The following is a 17,395-nucleotide window of genomic DNA, read 5'->3' on the forward strand; positions in this document are numbered from 1 at the left end:
CATTCAAGGCTCTTCTGAATAAAAGCTTCTCTGATCTTGCCACCTCCCACTCCCAGCTCCTAGGTCTTCACTGCCTATGTCAAAGCAACATCTGATTACGCCTTGTGTCTGGCAGATAGCGGGTGCTCCAAAAAAAACAGTGAACAAATAAACTCCATTTACCACAGTATCAAAATTGTAAGTTTGTCTTTCCTACTAGATACTGAGCTTTCTCTGAGAACACTGGGTAACGTGGTGTATGTAGTAGAAAAAGCAAAGTCTTTGGAGACGAATTTATGTTGAAAACTCTGCTCTATCACTTACTAGTGACAGGATCTTGGGCAAATTGAACTGCTTCCTCAGCTGCAAAATGAGGGTGATGACACCTTGAAGGGCTGTGAGGATTAGCCGTGACTTGTATGGTACCAGACACATAGTAGGTGCCCATATATTTCCTCCCCTTGCCTCCAACTGACATAACTTACCAGATACTCTGCAAAATTCATGGACAACACCTTGCTAGAAAGCTTCTGCTTTGTACCTTATGCTTCCAAATGACCAAATGACTCAATTCTATAAAAGTTAAATGTTTGTTAGAAGACTTGAGAACCCTCTTCTCTCCCACCCTAGTCATCAGGGGCATATTATACCCATTACCTTATTTAATCCCCAACAGTCCTTTGAATTATTACTGTTTTACAGCCGAGAAAGCTGGAGCAAAGACAAGACAATGGATTCTCCTTTAGGAGCAGGGCTCTATACTTTATGTCATGTTGCTCTCACATTTGGTCTTGTGAATGCATGCTTTTAAGTGCAATCACTCATTATTCTGAAATTAGAACCAATATTCCAATAATGTCTGTTGAATGGGTAAAAGTTAAAGTAGCTATTTTATTATTATTAAAATATTATTATATTTTAAGGAGAGTCCTTTCAGCCCCACACTTTGGGACTGAATAGTGGCTGACTGCCACACCCTCTCAGACGGAGCCTCTTGGAGCCTTGGTTCCTTCATCCCTAACTTGAGAAGAATAATAGTACCTGCCTTATAGGAATACAAGGATTCAATGAGTTAACACATGAGCTTCTAACACACGTGGAGCGGGATGTGGCACATGGCAGGGCTCAGCATCGGCTATTAGCATCATCTCCACAAGGGCCATTTTGCTCAGAATTCTACCAGGTTGTCCTTTAATGTGCTCTATTATAGGAAAGAAGAACAAAAAGAGAACACTCACTCTTGCATAACTGAGAACTCAATTTAAAAAAGGCACTTTAAAGACAAATAAAAAGTAACTTTATTGACTGCTAATCTTACCATGAAATTCCTATAAGAATAATTACAAAATAATGCAGTTTTTTTTTTCACACACTTTTGGTATCACCTTGATATGATGATCCTTTCACAGAAAGGATTATTTACAGTTTATGTAGATATAAAGTTCATTGTTGCAAATACAAATGTAGATGTATAGGGGCAATATATACCAAATTGGTATACTGACTAGCAATGGATATTAACAAATGCAGAATAAATAACAGCTTTATACTTCTCCTTTTTTATTTTTAAAACAATTTCCAAATACAAAAATGTAGATATTCAAAATGGATTTTCACATACATATATATAATTCTGCTGCAAACAGTGGATCAAAAAGCAAAAATGTCCTTAGCATGTTTCATTTTTGAAAACCCACAAGACTATTCATAAATGCAATTAGAAAGAGGGTGTGCAAAACCACCAACGATGCTGGAAAAACCCTAAAGACCTGATTCTGTTTGAAGTAGAGAGAAAATAAAGTATAAAGCACTATGTACTTAATTAAATATATTTTTTCTTAATGTTTAAACAAGAAACACTAGGAGCTAAGGAAATGTACCACATTATGAGCTGGGCTCTTTAGAGTCAAACTTCATCAGGATTTGTCTCTTAAGCATCTGTAAGAAATGGTGGATTATTTAATGACATAAGTAAAATAGTCATTAGATGATCCTTTCATACTTTCATCTTTTTATACAAAGACTGAGATACTTTTATACATTCTGATACCTGAAACTTTGGTTCTTTCAAACATTTCATAAAAGCAAAATCATTTCATGACTAGAGAGTGTCATAGAGTTTTTTTCCTTTTAAAGTGTCAAGTTAAGCCAATTTGACCAGGCTTGTGTGTACACACTGCCCTGTCACGTCCACGGCGGGGGCACGCTAGGGACAGTACAGGTGGAGTTTGTTCTCGTTCTCCATGTGTTTATAATACTGACTCCCATCCATGGGGAACACTGCAGGTGCTGCCGTACCCTAAGTCTATTTCTTTGTTACCTGAAAACTTAATTTTGTATAAAAATATGACTGTTTCTTTAGAAAATAATATAGTTTTTTTTAATAAAACCTGGTAGATAGAAAAAATGGTATATCAAAATATGGTAAACAAATGTTGTAAAATATGAAATCATTAAAAACATCTCATAGAAAGACATTGTGCTAAAGTACTTTCCTGAAGTGTGAGCAACACTGTTACTGTACATCTAAAGGTTACTAAGTTCAATCTCCTGACTTGGTTTCATTATATATCCTAACAGCAGTGGCAGTAACTGTCTTAAAAATGGTTCTTTCTCAAACACTAACATTTTCTGTATACTTCAAAATTCATGAAAAAGATATCCTCTGGATCGGTGGTTTTCAATCCTGTTACATACTAGCTCCATCTGGAAACTTTAAAAGAAAAGGCAATTCCACCTGGGTCTCACCGCAAGAGACTGATTTAATTCATCCAAGGTGGGACCCAGACATTGTTATTTTTTTAAAGCTCCCCAGATAATTCTATGATGCAACCAGGGTTGAGAACTATGGCAAAAGACACATGAGAAAACAGTCGTTCTTAACTCTGTATCTATCAACTGATTGTCTGTAGGCATCATTCATTTGATGACATATCCTCTGTACCAAACAAGAAAGACCATGTATATGAGATAGTCATGGGAGCCAAAATGAAAAGTTAGTAAGCTTTAAATACATATAAACACACACAGTCTCATATATTTACATATGTATAACATGTACGTATAGTTAGGGTATTTTGGTTAAGCAGAAACCAGCATGACCATACTTTGCTCTTGATTTAAAAATAAAAAAAATCCACCAAGTACAGACATATTTTAAGACATTTCCATAGTTTTAACAGAAACTGGTTTTGGAAACTCCACAAAATTCATTATGGCATGAACACAACTGATCCGTTACTTGGACAAGGGGCTCAGCTGAGTCCTAGAGCTTTCTGGAAGAGCAGGAGGATGACGTGGCACTGACCAGGTGTGAAGGAGTCACAAGGCATCACGGCATGCATGGTCTTTTGGTTATTGCTTGACTCACATCTTCTTGGCCCTCGGCTGCCCTTCTGGTGCAGGCATCTTTGGCGTGCTGGATTTTGACTGCTTCGTTCGTGTTCACTTTGGTACAGCCCCAGTGGGGTGGCAATGGCTCTGAGTAGGTGACGGTCTCTCTACTAAAAAATGAGAGCCTCTTCTCTCTCTCTTCCCTCCAACCACCGGCATTTCATGACGGAGTGGTAAAAAAATGTACAAGCAAACAAAGGAACCCAACAACACCTTTCACATGATAAAAAAAAAAAAGTGTTGTTACACGTAACTGAACTGGGAAACAAAACAATGAACAAACACACCACAGTTGGATATTCTGAAGGCTTGGTAACCAGTAAAGCACATTTCCTTCCAAAGGATCAGTGAACTTCTGGGCACTTGTCTTGTGTACATTCTCTGCAGTCCTTTTACTTCTGTGTAATACTTAAAGTGCAACTGTCCCTCAGCTTTTATTTCTGTCGCAAATATTATAAAGAAAGAGCTATGTCTGGGGTGAAGAAAATATGGCACAGTAATAGGTAAAGAAAGAACCCATGGCTTTCACAGCCTCTATCGAACAGCAGGCTGTCTGTACAGCTGCACATAGACGTCCTTTATACAACAAACTCTGGAACTTCATCGTGGGTGAGATCCAGAGAAAAGTATTTGCTGGTTCTTTTGACTGGAAAAGCATCTTGGATGTTGACACACTGCTGAGCCAAGCAGCTGCTGCAATAGAGGCCTTCCTCATCTAGTTCATGGCCACACCCAAAGGTATAACTCTGAGCAGTGTCCTGACACAGCCCCGCAATGCGCAAAAAGTCTTTCTGATACAGTCTGATGTCATCGAGGCTCAAGCTATGTCGATCGGTGGAGGTCTTTGGCTTTCGACATATAGTCTACAAGACAAGAGAAGGTTGAAACAACTTTAAGAGCATAGACTAAAGTGAAAGTTTAGCACTATTTGCCTTGTACAGAGAGAAGCTGCAAAATCATAAAAGGTTAAGGAATCCTTATATGTTAGGAAGTAGTTTCCAGTCTGTGGTTTGTGGGCCCTGAGGCCCTGTGGAGCAAAACGTCACTACCACCACCACCAAATAATAGCAGCTAGCATTTACTGAGCCCTTATTGTGTGCTAGACCCTAGAATTCATTTAATCTTCCCATCAGTCTGTGAGCCAGGTGCTATTATTCTCCCCCCTCTACAGATGAATAACCCAAGGCACAGGGAAGTCAGTGCAATGTGAATCGAACTGTCTCTAGCATCTCAGAAATCAAGCAGTTATCTTAAAATCAGGTTGCAGAGGTAAAGATACTGTTTCTCGGTTTTTCCATGAGGATATGGCAATTCAGCACGGCAACACTCTCATGCTGAGGTCTGTTATTCTTTTAATAAGAAATGGGAAAACAAACCAATTATTACTCAAGAAACACAGTTTAAAAAACTATTTTTTCAAAAGCCACAATTCTTGGGTAGAAAAATAACACGAAGTGCTCTTGGTATAGCAAATGTTGGGAGACGGCCCCAGGATAAAGAGGTGGGCTCCCGAACACTGCAAGAGGTCACACTCTGACAAATGCTCCACACAGCAGGTAGCAGACTTTTAGAACTCATTATCCCAAGAGGTGGTTCCAGCTGAAAATATAAGTAGGTTAAAAAATGGTTCCAATAATTACATGAATGGAAGATCCTTAATGGTTACTTAATGAAAAGAGGCATTATAGTTCTAATCTACTTTTGCGGCTGAAACCACAAAGGCCAGCCTTGTTAGAATAAGATATCATTTTTGCTGGAGGAAAAAGTAACAGGAAGAAAGAACAGAGCCTGAGCTCAACAACATTTTCTTGGAAGGGTCATGTCCGAGAGCCTCCTGAAGATGACGATCCTTGTATTGACGTCTTCTGAGGCTCCACCGAAATTTCACATAGAATTCATCAGGTCATCGCCACAAAGCATCAAGGCAGGCACATGAATGCTCTTCCCATCTGGTAGATGTGGAAGCTGATCCTTCGCTGTGCCCCACAAACGTTCATGTACAGTAAGAGCTAACGCTGACTGGCAGGGCTGGGGTGCAAACCCAGTTAGTTTGACCCTATAGCTTGTAGTCCTAATCATCATGCTACATGTGCTGCAATAAATATCACTCATTGGAGTTTCCAGAAGAATATTTAATAAAATGTCACGTTCACCTTATGGTTACTTAAATGGAAAAGAAAAAAAGGACAAATGAGAAAAAAGGGAAGAAAGAGAGAAAAATATAGGAGGCAAAGATTGCCAGAATGCAAGAGAAAGAAAGAAAAGAGGAACACACGTAGAAGGAAAAAAACAAAAGAGACAGAGCACCCAAGTGCTTCCCTGGAGACAGAGGTGAATATCAGCAGTAGATTATATCTAAACGCTGCAATGGTGTATTTTAATTTATCTATATCTTCTGATAGTTTAATAGTTTAACCAGTGATCATGGGTTATCAAATGCTCTAGCTTAGCATAGTTTGATTCAATCTGAATGGAATAATTAGAGTGTGGAAACATTTCTACCGCAACACACCTGATGAGAAAATTACTCTCCCAGTTGTTGAGATCAACACACACACACATACACACACCAGAATTAACCTGAAGCCTGAAGACTAGAGGCTTCCCACCCACATAAAGTATGAAACAAAGTACATAGTTCATCCAAATAAAAACCCAACTCAAAGATAAACAGAACTAGAAAATAAATGGACATAAATTCAGACTAAAACTAGAATGTATGTATCTACTAGGAATCATTTCATTAAGGTTTTAAATTTCTGCTCATTTATGTAATTATAAATGTAAGTTCCTATTTAAAATTTTCTATACCTTCAGCTGCTGATTTAAAATTTCAATCCCTTCCATACCTGTGGGAGAGAATCAGTACTCTGGCCTCGAAGTTTGACCACCGTCTCTGAGGAGCTGGAGGTGGAAGAACCAATTTCTTTCACAATCAACCCTAAAGTGAAACGCAGAGGAAAACGAGTGAAGACTTCAAATTATTCATCCCTCTTGCCACTCATCTGACATATACTGCTACCAAGAAGGAAAGGGCAACTATTAACCACTGCCCACACATCTCACTGTGGCCCTTTGGTGGCAGATGACCAGGGGGGATCACATTCTCTCCTTGTGCTGCAGTGAATAGGAGGAGTGGGATACATGTGGGGTTAGAGCACAGGACGGAGGTTAGAAACTGCATTTCCTAAAATAAACTTTTAATTAAGCTATTTGTGATGCAGTTAGGAATGAACACAAAGGCTGAAGGTGCAAAGCAATCTCTTTACTGTATCTCCTAAAGCTCCCCCCACTCTCCACACAACACTGACTTTGAATTTAACCTGGACACAGCCTCTAGGTCTGGCTCTACTTAGACAAGCAGTGGGTAAGTGCAGGGCTCGGGCCTCCTCTGGAGTCACACAGATCTGGGTGGGAACTGGGTTCAGGTAAGTTAAGGAGCTGTGTGTCCTGGCCAGTGTCTGTGTGTCCTTGTGTCTGTCTGCACCTCTTATAAATGGCCCTGAGCCTAGCACCCATCTGACTAAAGAGCAAACGCCCACAAAGGGCTAGGTCCAGGACCAGCATATGGAACACACTGTGTTCCGGAGGCTCCTCTTGGCCAGCGGGAACACCGTGGCACAGGCCTCCTGCAGCAGATGCCACCGGTGAGACACCAAAATGGGAGGCCACGGTGAGAAGTCAGTTCTGGGGCTCTGAGGTCAACAGAGCTCCTCATCACCCCAGTGCTCGGGGAACCTGATAATTCAGAAACAGAAATCCAGGGGCTGACACTTCCCTAAGTGACTGTGGCATGGGAAAAAAGCACCCAGGAAAAATGTTTCAGAAGGTAAAATTGTCAATGCGAACTGGAGATGTAAGTAAAAACCACTCATATTTTTCTTGCAAACAGATGGAGCAAGTGAATAGGTCAGGCCCCAGAGCCCTAAGGCTAAATGGCTTAAGTACATTTCTACCTGATAAAAAAAGAACCTTGAGTAAGTAATGTGATTGTTATTCAGCCACTGCTAGTAACCTACAGAAATGACTTTTTGTATTCTATCTCTTTAGAAGGGTCTCATAATAATTCAGTGTCTAGAATGTATTGTTTGATGATTAGTTCAATTAAAAAATGATATATGTACATTCTTGGTTTACATGTAGACAGTTTAAATTATTCTCAGATGACACTCATGTTTTGGGGGTTGGTACAAAGTGCTTGAGTAGAAGATCGTTCTCTAGAAAGCTCCTTACCTTCTAAAAAGCCTTAAACTTTTGAGTCAATCTTCATAGGAAGAAGATGTGGACTAGTGCACTGGTTGGCACTGGGTATGGTTCCTTTTGAATTTCCTTGTAAATGTGCCCTTTTCTGCCTATAAATAATTTGCTCCAAAACCCAGAACCAGCACTAGAAAACTCAGTATCAAGCCTGGTGCTCAGAACACTGAACAGACTCCTGCCAAACTTCCACAAGAATGAAGGACAGAGCAGTACACTACGTCACTACTCAATCTTAGCTCCATGTTTTTAAAACAATGGGCTCAAATTGTAGAGATTTTGGCAAACTGGGATGATGCAAAGAAGAAAATAAAAACATCCATAACCCCATCATCCAGAGAAAAGGCTATTAATATTTTATGTATATTTTGTCACATACATGTAAACATTTTTATAATTTGAGATCGTACTATCTAAACAATTTGTACTGTTTTTCTTACCTAGGTTTCTTACATTATTAAGTATCCTCTGAACCCACTAGCTAAGGAGAGGACCTTCCCGAGGGAGCTCACCAGAGTGTCCATTCAGCTTCCGAGACAGGAGCATGTCCTCTGTGATGTAGATGCACATGTCTGGGCTGACTTCCAGGGACTCTTCATTCATCCTCTCCAGGTCCCTGGGGTCGTCAACCAACATCTCTATTTCTGACAAAGAAAGAAAAGACATTTAGTGACCTAAGGGGAAATGGCCACTGTAATTCATAGCCACACCTTGAGGGAGGTTATTTAATTATTCATATTTAAAAATAAATCTGCTAATGAGACTCCACAACAGGAAACTCTAGCGACAACTCTCAACTAGATGCTGCTTCTCTTCTCCACAGGACTGCTGTGTTACCTACAAGTCTGCTAATGCCATGATTTGACTGTCAACAAGGACAGAATGAGTAGTGCATGAAGCTCCCCATCACCCATGGCTGCCTTCTCTCAGAGCATTTAGCAACTTGATTTGATATCCACGTGAATTCTATAGTAAGCACATGTATGTTCTGCAGTTTCCCTTAATGGAATCAGTGTATCTTTTCCCCAAACCTGAATGCTACAGCAATTATTTGAAACAGAAAAATAAAAAAGATGCACACAAGTACTAAGTTTGGCTGATACAGGCTATAGGTCTGATCGTATCTTATGCCTTAACACAGGTTTAAGCAGCCAAATGCTGTTTCTTTCTTCTCTATTACTACATCAATTCTACAGAAACAATAATGTGAAAAAACTGGAAGAGAAAAAGCAGAGCATCCCAGACGACAGGTCAGCACTGTTAGCTCGGAGGGCCTGGGGGGCAGGTTACCATCGTCCTGCAAATCCTCCTCCAGCCGGTCCTTGCCGCCACTCTCCACCCCGGAGGTGTGGGAGCTGCCGTGGCTGGTCATGGAGCTGCAGGTTTTCAGCTTGCGGTGGATGGCGCTGCCGGGGTAGGCATCTTCGGGGCCCGCGTCCCGGACCTTGGTGTCAGCCTCGATGCCCGAGGTGTGAGAGCTGCTGTGGCTGGCGGTGGAGTGACGGGACAGGCGCTTATGCTTCATGCTGCCCGCGCTGCTCCCGCTGGCCCGGGACCGCTTCTCCAGCTGGTCCATGTCGAGGTCCAGGTTGTCGCTGATGTAAGATTCCCGGTACTGCTTCTTCTCTGTGTGGTGAGGAAGACAGCTCGTCATTATATTCAACCAAGGCAGAAGGAACAGCTGATGAGCGGGGGTCGAGCCAAGAACAAGTACAATTTCACATTCAGAAGTGAGTGAGTGGAAAGTGCTCATAATTCTGATAGGAGCTCAATTTAAGAAGACTGCAAAATGAACAAAAACCAGTACCATAGATATGAGGCGAGTATTTAACTACTCAAAGAGTTTTAAAGCTTCAAACACCATAGAAGAATGCTACTCAAAGTGTAAGATGGCAGATCACTTCTTGTCTGCAAACTGTTATTGGTCAACAGTGGAATAAGTTCAGGAATTGAGAATAAACATTTAGAAACTTTTAGAGTGATCTGACATTGCCAGGACATCCACGAATGTGATTTTGAGCTTTGCAAAAGTATCGGTCCACAGTGGATTAGAAGTTTTTAAAAATCTGGTCCTTCCCCACAGATAATTTCAAAAGAACTGCTACAGAAACAGTTCAATAAATCTACTTATGCTAATTGCCTTTCATTTGATTTGTTCATCTGTTCAATTTGGGCCATTGTTAGCTTAGCTCTAGCTGTTGAAGACAATTTAAAATAAAATTATTCTTCTGAGAATTCCTTTCAAAAAATTCTAGAATTTAGATTTTCATGGATGAAGATTGCTTTTCTCCATTTAGGCTGAATCAGTGAGGTTTTACCATCTATTAAGAACACAGAGTAATCACTACTGGTTTGATAATTTATACTCATGTAGCCTCTGATTGATAAAACTGTTCTTTGATTTAACATGTCAGTACACCTCTTTAACATAGCAAAGACACAATATTGGAAAGTCCCTTTTATCGAATGCTAAACTAACCATTACATAAAGGCACAAAGTTACAACTGAGCTACAGGTGTACAACTGATACAAACATACTATTTTTGTGCTTCAAGTCAGAAATTTAAAACCAAGAAATAGTTAAACTGTCTTGTATCTTTAATACTGATGAGAAATAACACATTAGAACAATGTTAAAAATGGAGAGTGCATTTGGGGAATGTTAAATTGATATTATTTCAGAAACTGCTGACTACTAGACTAATTGGGTTCTCAAGGGCCTGTTAATGGATTTAATTGTATTGTGTCTTGGTTAAGTAAAAATACTTGCACTCTTGATGTTTGAATCCAGCTCTGAAGTATAATCACCACAGACTTCCCCAGAGAGGGAATGAACATCAGCAGGAAGAGAAAATATGCATTCCAGGATGCAAAATGGAAAAAATGCTTGGAGAAGGCTGTGTGTACATTTCTGGGCTTCAGCCCTTTCATGTCAATTCTAAGGAATCGAGCTGAAACACACAAAGGTGAGTGTGTGTAGCCACACAGAGGCAGACTGGAACCAGACATCAGAGCCTAACACACACATCACTGCAACAAAAGTACATCCATCTACAGCCCATTTTTTAGGGTTAGACTGGGTTCTAATGATTCCTATTTTCTGAAGGCAACAGGAGTTAAGATGAAGATGAAGAACTAAAGGGGTTTGAAAAATTCTCATACTTTCTGTTCACTGTAGTTTCAATACAATAGCCATGTTGCCCTTGGAAGGGTGGAAAGTGAAGAGAAAAAGTAAAAATAAAAAGTCCTATATGGTGTTCGAGTTCTAAGACAATTGAGAATTGTGGATCTAATAATTTAAAAGCTTTTCTGTCTCTTTACAAATAGCCCTTTTACTCCCAAATTTCTTGTAGATCTGGAATCACCTACAGTTATTCTATACTCACAAGCATAGTCACTAGAAGACAAGCACTTTGCCAACTTGTTTTCTATCTAATAGGAGCCTAGCATGAATTACTTCCTGTCAATGTGTCAGCGCAGCCTTGGTGTTCCATGTGCTGGCTTCTATTCCTGTCATCGTGCTTTATCTCTTAGACCCTCTGCAAACATTTAAGAAGCTTCATACCAATCGGTTACAAAATGAGGGAAACGCTGAAATAATTCTGAAATTTATTCTAAGAGATGCAAAATGCAACCTCTCACCCCCTAGTAATCACTGGTGTCAACAGGGCAAATCATCAATGTGTCAGTGTTCTATTTATTCCCTCTACTGTAAAAGCCCACAGACCACCAAGTTTTTCATATGTTATTTTGTAATATAATGCAGTCAATGTGCCCTCTTGACACAGACCTAAGAATAAGCCCTAGCTATTGAATAAAGTTGAGGTGAAAAAAATTTTTAAAGACAGAAAGCATTTTTTATCCATCTGTTCTAAATACCGTAAGATTCTTGTGATCATTTTTACTATAAAATGAGAAAATAGTGTTTCAGACAAGGTGACTCTAGATGAAATTTAATTAAGAAAAATATAGATTCTTTTCATGCTGTGATTTTTGGCTAATGTTAATAGCTTTTTTTGTTTAAAATGATGGCGTCCTTAAGTGTGGGTGAGATAAATGGATTCAGGCCAAGGTAAGTCCAAAGAAACTGTTTCAGGTTTTCTTCAGATCTGGAGGGATTTCTAAGCAGAGAAAACTAAAGATGTAAAGGAAAAAAAGCCATCCCCGCAAAATCTATCTATATGTATCCACGTAAAAGATCCAATCTGCACCTTTATCATTCCCTCACTGCCCCTACTCACATAAGCTCCCAAATGCACTTGGTGCTATGCTTGATAACAGACAAAGCCCTCCCCTCTTAACTTGACATTCTATGTAATTTTGCTTTAGAATCTGTAGGCGACGTCCGTTAATTCTTTCAAGCTCTAAGGGGCTCCCGTTAAGGTCACCTAAACAAGAATTTACTAAAATGCTGCTGGCAGAGAGCTGCAGGAATAAGTGAATTTCACAAGGTGCCAAGTTGGCCATTTAGGAATGAAGCCAACTTGGCAAAATGATGGGCTCTGAACCTAAGTTACCTATTCTCACAAGCTTCCTTGGCGCTTCTGTCCTGTTTAAATTCCTAATCTTCATATCAACGTCAGAGAGATATATGCATTTATTATACTGATGAGTCATCATGGGAAAGAACTGGCAGTCTAGCAGCAGGGGAAGCCAATACACTTGACAGTGAGACCAATTCTCTCTGAAGACAGATGCAGTTTGGTGGCAGACAGTGGAAAATGATTCACATTCCAACTGCTACTTAAATTACAATGGCTTCTCCAAACTGGGTCTCATTTAAATTGACAGACAGCTTTTGAGAGAAATCAATCAGATGCAAACCTCTATAAGGTTTTTGTTTGTTAAGAGAGAAAATGGTACAGATGAACCTGTCTGCAAGGCACAAATAGAGACACAGATGTAGAGAAACATATGGACCCCAAGGGGGGGAAAAGGGGGGTGGGATGAACTGGGAGATTAGGATTGACATATATACACGAATATGTATAAAACAGATAACTAATGAGAACCTGCTGTATAGCACAGGGAACTCTACTCAATGCTCTGTGGTGACCTAAACGGGAAATCCAAAAGAGGGGATATGTGTATACACATAGCTGATTCACTTCGCTGTACAGCAGAAACTAACACAACATTGTTAAGCAACTATACCCCAATTAGGAAAAAAAAGAGGACAGGGACTTGTCTCACTTCTTTAAGAAAAGTGAGGTCTGAGAGGACGAAATCTGTTTCCGATATGGACCTAAAATATGAATCTGCATCCTAATATTCATGCAAATACCCCAAATAGAATCCAATCGAATTACCAAGAATTACTACAAAATGAGTTTGCAAAAAAGTCGAAGACATTAAAAAACCAAATATGCAAAGTAGCATTTTGGGGGATTAGAAGCTGGAGTGTGCCAAACAGGGTAACCACAGGAGATAAAAAGTTAACCATTAGGTTAATACTGTGAAGTTGAAGTCTGCTGCTAGAAGCCCCCATCCCCGTCTTCCTCTCTTCACCATGACTTGACCCCACTTTCAGGGCCTGGAACTCTGAAGCCCCAAAGGCACTGCTCTATTCTGTGTCTCAGCAAAGCTCCCACAGGACTGGCTGACAAGATCCTCAATTGTAAACTTCTCTCTCCTTTGTTTGTCTTTCTTGCTCAGCCAGACACGGGGCCTCCTAGCAGTCAACAAGAGGCTGGAGACATTCTGTGACCCACCTTTATTGTCACTCTAACCTAAGGAATAATCACACTGGAAGGAATTCCAGATAGCCTGTGGATAACAGCACCAAGGTGGATCAGTGTATAAACAAAGCTCTGAGATGCAGATAAAAGCTGATATGCACAGAAACCCTGGCCTGCACCTTCATGTGGTGGCTTTCTGCAAGAATTCTCAAGCCAAGTGTGGGGAAACCTTACAGAGACTGTTCTCGAAGGTAGCTAAATGGCAGGGATAATCTCGGATATGCTGACTAGCACTGTGGGCCTTCTGGGACAGTGCTGAGATGAAACAGGAATGCTGCTGGGGATCTGGAGACGCCGGTCCCCAGGTCCCACTCTTCACAAGACTAAAGCCCCAGTTCTTGGCAGCTGTAGGGTACGGGGCCCTGGGTGGCAAAAGCACCATCTGCTTCCCGCCCGAGACCCTGCAGGACCTTCGTTTTCCTCCAGCTTCCGGATGTGGCGCAGGACAGGCTGCAGGTTCATGTAGAGGCGGTGGCTGTTACTCAGGAGCTGCAGAAGGTGTCTGGAGCGCATGGGGCACCCTGTGTAGTAGATGAGCTTCCTGGCTGAGGGCAAGCCATCTGGCAAAATCTCAAACTTCTTCCCCTGTGGGGGGAAGGCATGAATCAGATCAGGAAGAAAAGTATCCGATGTGCCAAGCTCCCCTTCATTTTCTAGTCAGTAAGGAAAACTACAGACTCAGAAATAAATGTATAAAGCTCCATCCAAAATTCCCGGAGGATAAATGACTGTTTTCCCTTTCAAAAACGTCACAGGACAGAGGATTACCAAAAATTCAGGGAAGTGCCTAGCCAGGGTCTTCTGGTTCCATCTTTGGTTTCTCTGGCTGGCCAGGCCATTTACATAATGGAGAAGAGAAGGGCCCATCACAAAAGCATCCTTAAATGTAATCCCAACACCCTAACTCAGTAAACAAGACAACAAATTCTAGAAGCGTAATGCATTCAAATATCTGTTGAACACTTACAATGTACCAAACACTTTGCTAGGCCCTGAGAAAATAACAGTGCAGAGGACAAAGTCCCTACCCCTATGTCACTACATTCTGGTGGGAGAGATGGTAAATAAACACATAAAATAATTGCAGCTTATGATAAATTCTGGGAAGGAAATAAAGGAGTTATGATAGTGAACAATAAAGGATATCTATTTAGGGTTTAGAAAAAATGAAAAACTCTCTAGTTGGATAAAAGAGGGAGCTGGAAGCCGGAAGGACAGTTAGAGGGATGAGACAGGAAGGAGAAATAAGAGATGGAAGTAGCGTAAGTATCTTTCTGTCAGTAGAGGAATCTCATTCACTAGGTTTGGGATCATTCACATAAAGTTCTAAGTTGAGGGCAAGGGTTTGGAAAAGTTCCTTACAGTTATGGAATGTTACTAACTCCTTTAACTTTCCTGACAATGAATAGGGCAGCAGGACTACAGAAAGGAATATTCCAGGCACAGTGATTCTCAGCTGGAGAGGAGAGATAAAACAAAGAGGGAGGCATATTCTAACTACACACTTAAAGTCAGTGCAAAGCAATATGGGTTTGTGTAACTCAGACATGGATGGAATTTACCTCTCGACTTCCCATTTTAAAAGGAACCAACATTGGATGTCAATGCTAGAATGCTTATAACTTACACTTAATGAGCACTAAGCATGTATTAACTCACTTAATCCTCACAAGTCTATGGGGTGGGGGGCGGGGACAGTCAATTATCCCCATTTTGGAATGAAGAAACCAAGGCACAGAGGTGTTAAGTGATTTGCCCAGGGTCACACAACCAGGCAGGGCTGGGCTGGCTGCAAGAAGAATCATCTGGGAAGTTTGCCAAAATAGATTCCTGGTCTCCACCCCAGACCAACTGAATCAAAAATCTCTTAGGTGAGGATGATGAGGCCCAGAAATCTAAATAAGCTCCTCAGATGCGAGTGATGCACAACTAGATTCAGGAACCACTGGGTGCAGGACCCTTAAGGAATTCAATTTCTATAAATGTATTTTATTACTTCTTAATTGGGGACATGAAGGGGGCAAGTGGGGTAATAATTTGCTCATTTATAAATAGCTCCACTCCTTTCCCAAAGAGCTTGAACGAGAAAGAGCCAGTGAGTAGGAGGCAGGTCAGGCCCCATTTAATGTATGAGTGAAGTGAAATCAGATTGGACTGTGCCCAATGTAAAGTCAGAAACAGGTCTTTTAACTCCCAGGGCAGTGTGGAGTCAGTGCCCAAATGCTATCTGGCAACAGAGCCCTTTATTTATATAGGCCATCTTCCTGATGGAAAGAAAGAAGCACATGTGTCCTAATCCTTATCTTCCTCCTTTCTTTGTGTATTTTTTCCAATAATTTCTGAACAAAGCGAAATTATGAATTTTAACGACCACTAGAAATACATATAATTAACTGTAATTCTTTGAACCCTCGCCCAAATGGATACAGCTGACAAAACAGTGAAACAGCTGGGAAAAATCAAGAATTTGCTCCAACAAAAGAAAGTGTATCATTCTCAATAATCTAAAAGTAAAAGTACTTTTCCTGTTAAGAATTGCAGTCCTTTCTTTATAATGATGAGTTTCAACAGACAGATATTAATAGAAACATCTTTTTATATCACTCTTTATTCTTTGCTCAAGAGAAGTTAACTTCCACAAGAAATGGCCAACCCCCATGCTAAGAGTAATTTACCCTCTGATTACAGCTTTCTGTTTTCTAATCCCTCTGCTGTACATTTTTAAAAACAATTCTGTTTGATGAATTCATCTTGAACTTTTCCCCATCACATTTCTTCTGAAACTAGAATAACTTAGGGTAGAGTGGTGGGGACCATATACACAAATTAAAATTAGTAATTTCTTTTGCTATAAGACTCTGTGTTTTAGGTTCACTACTGAAAAGTGGCAAGGATTATAATTATAGCACATGCATAAGAATGTAAGACAGCTAACTATTTTCATCTTCAATTTTGAGAAAATATCAAGTTTTGTGCCTAAAACAATATTTTGTTTAAAAAAACAAAACAAAAAACAATACAAGTCCACAAAAGCAAAAAACTGAGTATTTTAAGTCAGTTATTTTAAACTCACCACAAACACCAACTTTCCAACATTGGTCCAAGGGAAATCATAAAGTAATTGTTTCTCTTCATCTAAATTCTGTGGAAAGAATTATAAGAGTTACTTATAACTCTTACAAGTAATGCACAGAGAGCTACTGAGGAAACTGACAGATATTCTAAAATAGCTCTAACTTCTTTCCCAGAAAACTAAAATACAGTAATTAACATCTGAAAGAGGTCCCCAACTCTCTTTGGAGATATGCAGACAGTAATTAAAAGAGGAGTGATACAATTCTGTCGCTTTTGGTTCCTGAGTGACTGTGTTAACCTGCCCTTTTAAGGCAATCTTTTCCCTTCTGGCCTATCCCTAAATTTAAATAAAAAGTCCAGAAGACTCAGGCATTCAAGAGATGAGATAAGGCACTCAGACTTTCATAACTGGATATTTTGCCTATATCGAAGATAAGGCATCCTTATATTCTCCCAGGTCTCACAGAGGGAGGCATCTCTCTCCCTTGTTTATGGCTGTAGCATAAAACCATCCCACTTGTAAAAGGATGATGGTAACTACTTACTCAAGGGACAGGTTTTATCAAAAAATTGTAACGGAAATTGAAATGTCTGGTCAGTCACTGTATTAAAAAGTCATTTTTCTTTCCACAGTTATAGATGCACCAGATGATAAAAAAGAATATTAAAAATTAATGACACACAAAGAAAAATGTCTGGATATTAATGATCTGTGAGTGATGAACTGTGGCCAATCTTTGGTTTGTTGTTTTCTGTTCTAGAGGACTTATTAGTGTCAAGGATCAGACTGCTTCACTTCGACTATCCCACCTTATCTACATCTGTGCTAGACAAATAGGAAGTAATGACCAATCAATGGCTGGAAATGGACCAGTGAACCTATCACAGGACCAGGCAGGCACACTGCCAGAGTAAGACATAGTGGATGCCATTTGACACTTTATTTCTCATT

The 17,395-nt window shown here is 40.2% G+C and overlaps 1 protein-coding gene across 16 annotated transcripts in view; it reads right to left on the bottom strand.

The window, feature by feature from the left end:
- Nucleotides 1-3,049: 3,049 nt before the first annotated feature.
- Nucleotides 3,050-17,395, bottom strand: part of FRMD6 (FERM domain containing 6) — a 446,878-nt gene continuing 432,532 nt past the window's right edge. For all 16 annotated transcript variants that reach the window (XM_079913661.1, XM_079913660.1, XM_079913656.1 and 13 more), the window contains 6 exons: nucleotides 16,442-16,510; nucleotides 13,779-13,953; nucleotides 8,920-9,255; nucleotides 8,142-8,273; nucleotides 6,222-6,313; nucleotides 3,050-4,235 (listed from right to left, as the gene is read on the bottom strand). In XM_079913661.1, coding sequence (XP_079769787.1) covers nucleotides 3,951-4,235; nucleotides 6,222-6,313; nucleotides 8,142-8,273; nucleotides 8,920-9,255; nucleotides 13,779-13,953; nucleotides 16,442-16,510 — 1,089 coding nt within the window. In that variant the 3' untranslated portion in view covers nucleotides 3,050-3,950. The remainder of the gene's footprint in view (nucleotides 4,236-6,221; nucleotides 6,314-8,141; nucleotides 8,274-8,919; nucleotides 9,256-13,778; nucleotides 13,954-16,441; nucleotides 16,511-17,395) is intronic.

The sequence above is a fragment of the Stenella coeruleoalba genome, assembly GCF_951394435.1.
Source record: "Stenella coeruleoalba genome assembly, chromosome: 2".
NCBI lineage: Eukaryota > Metazoa > Chordata > Mammalia > Artiodactyla > Delphinidae > Stenella > Stenella coeruleoalba.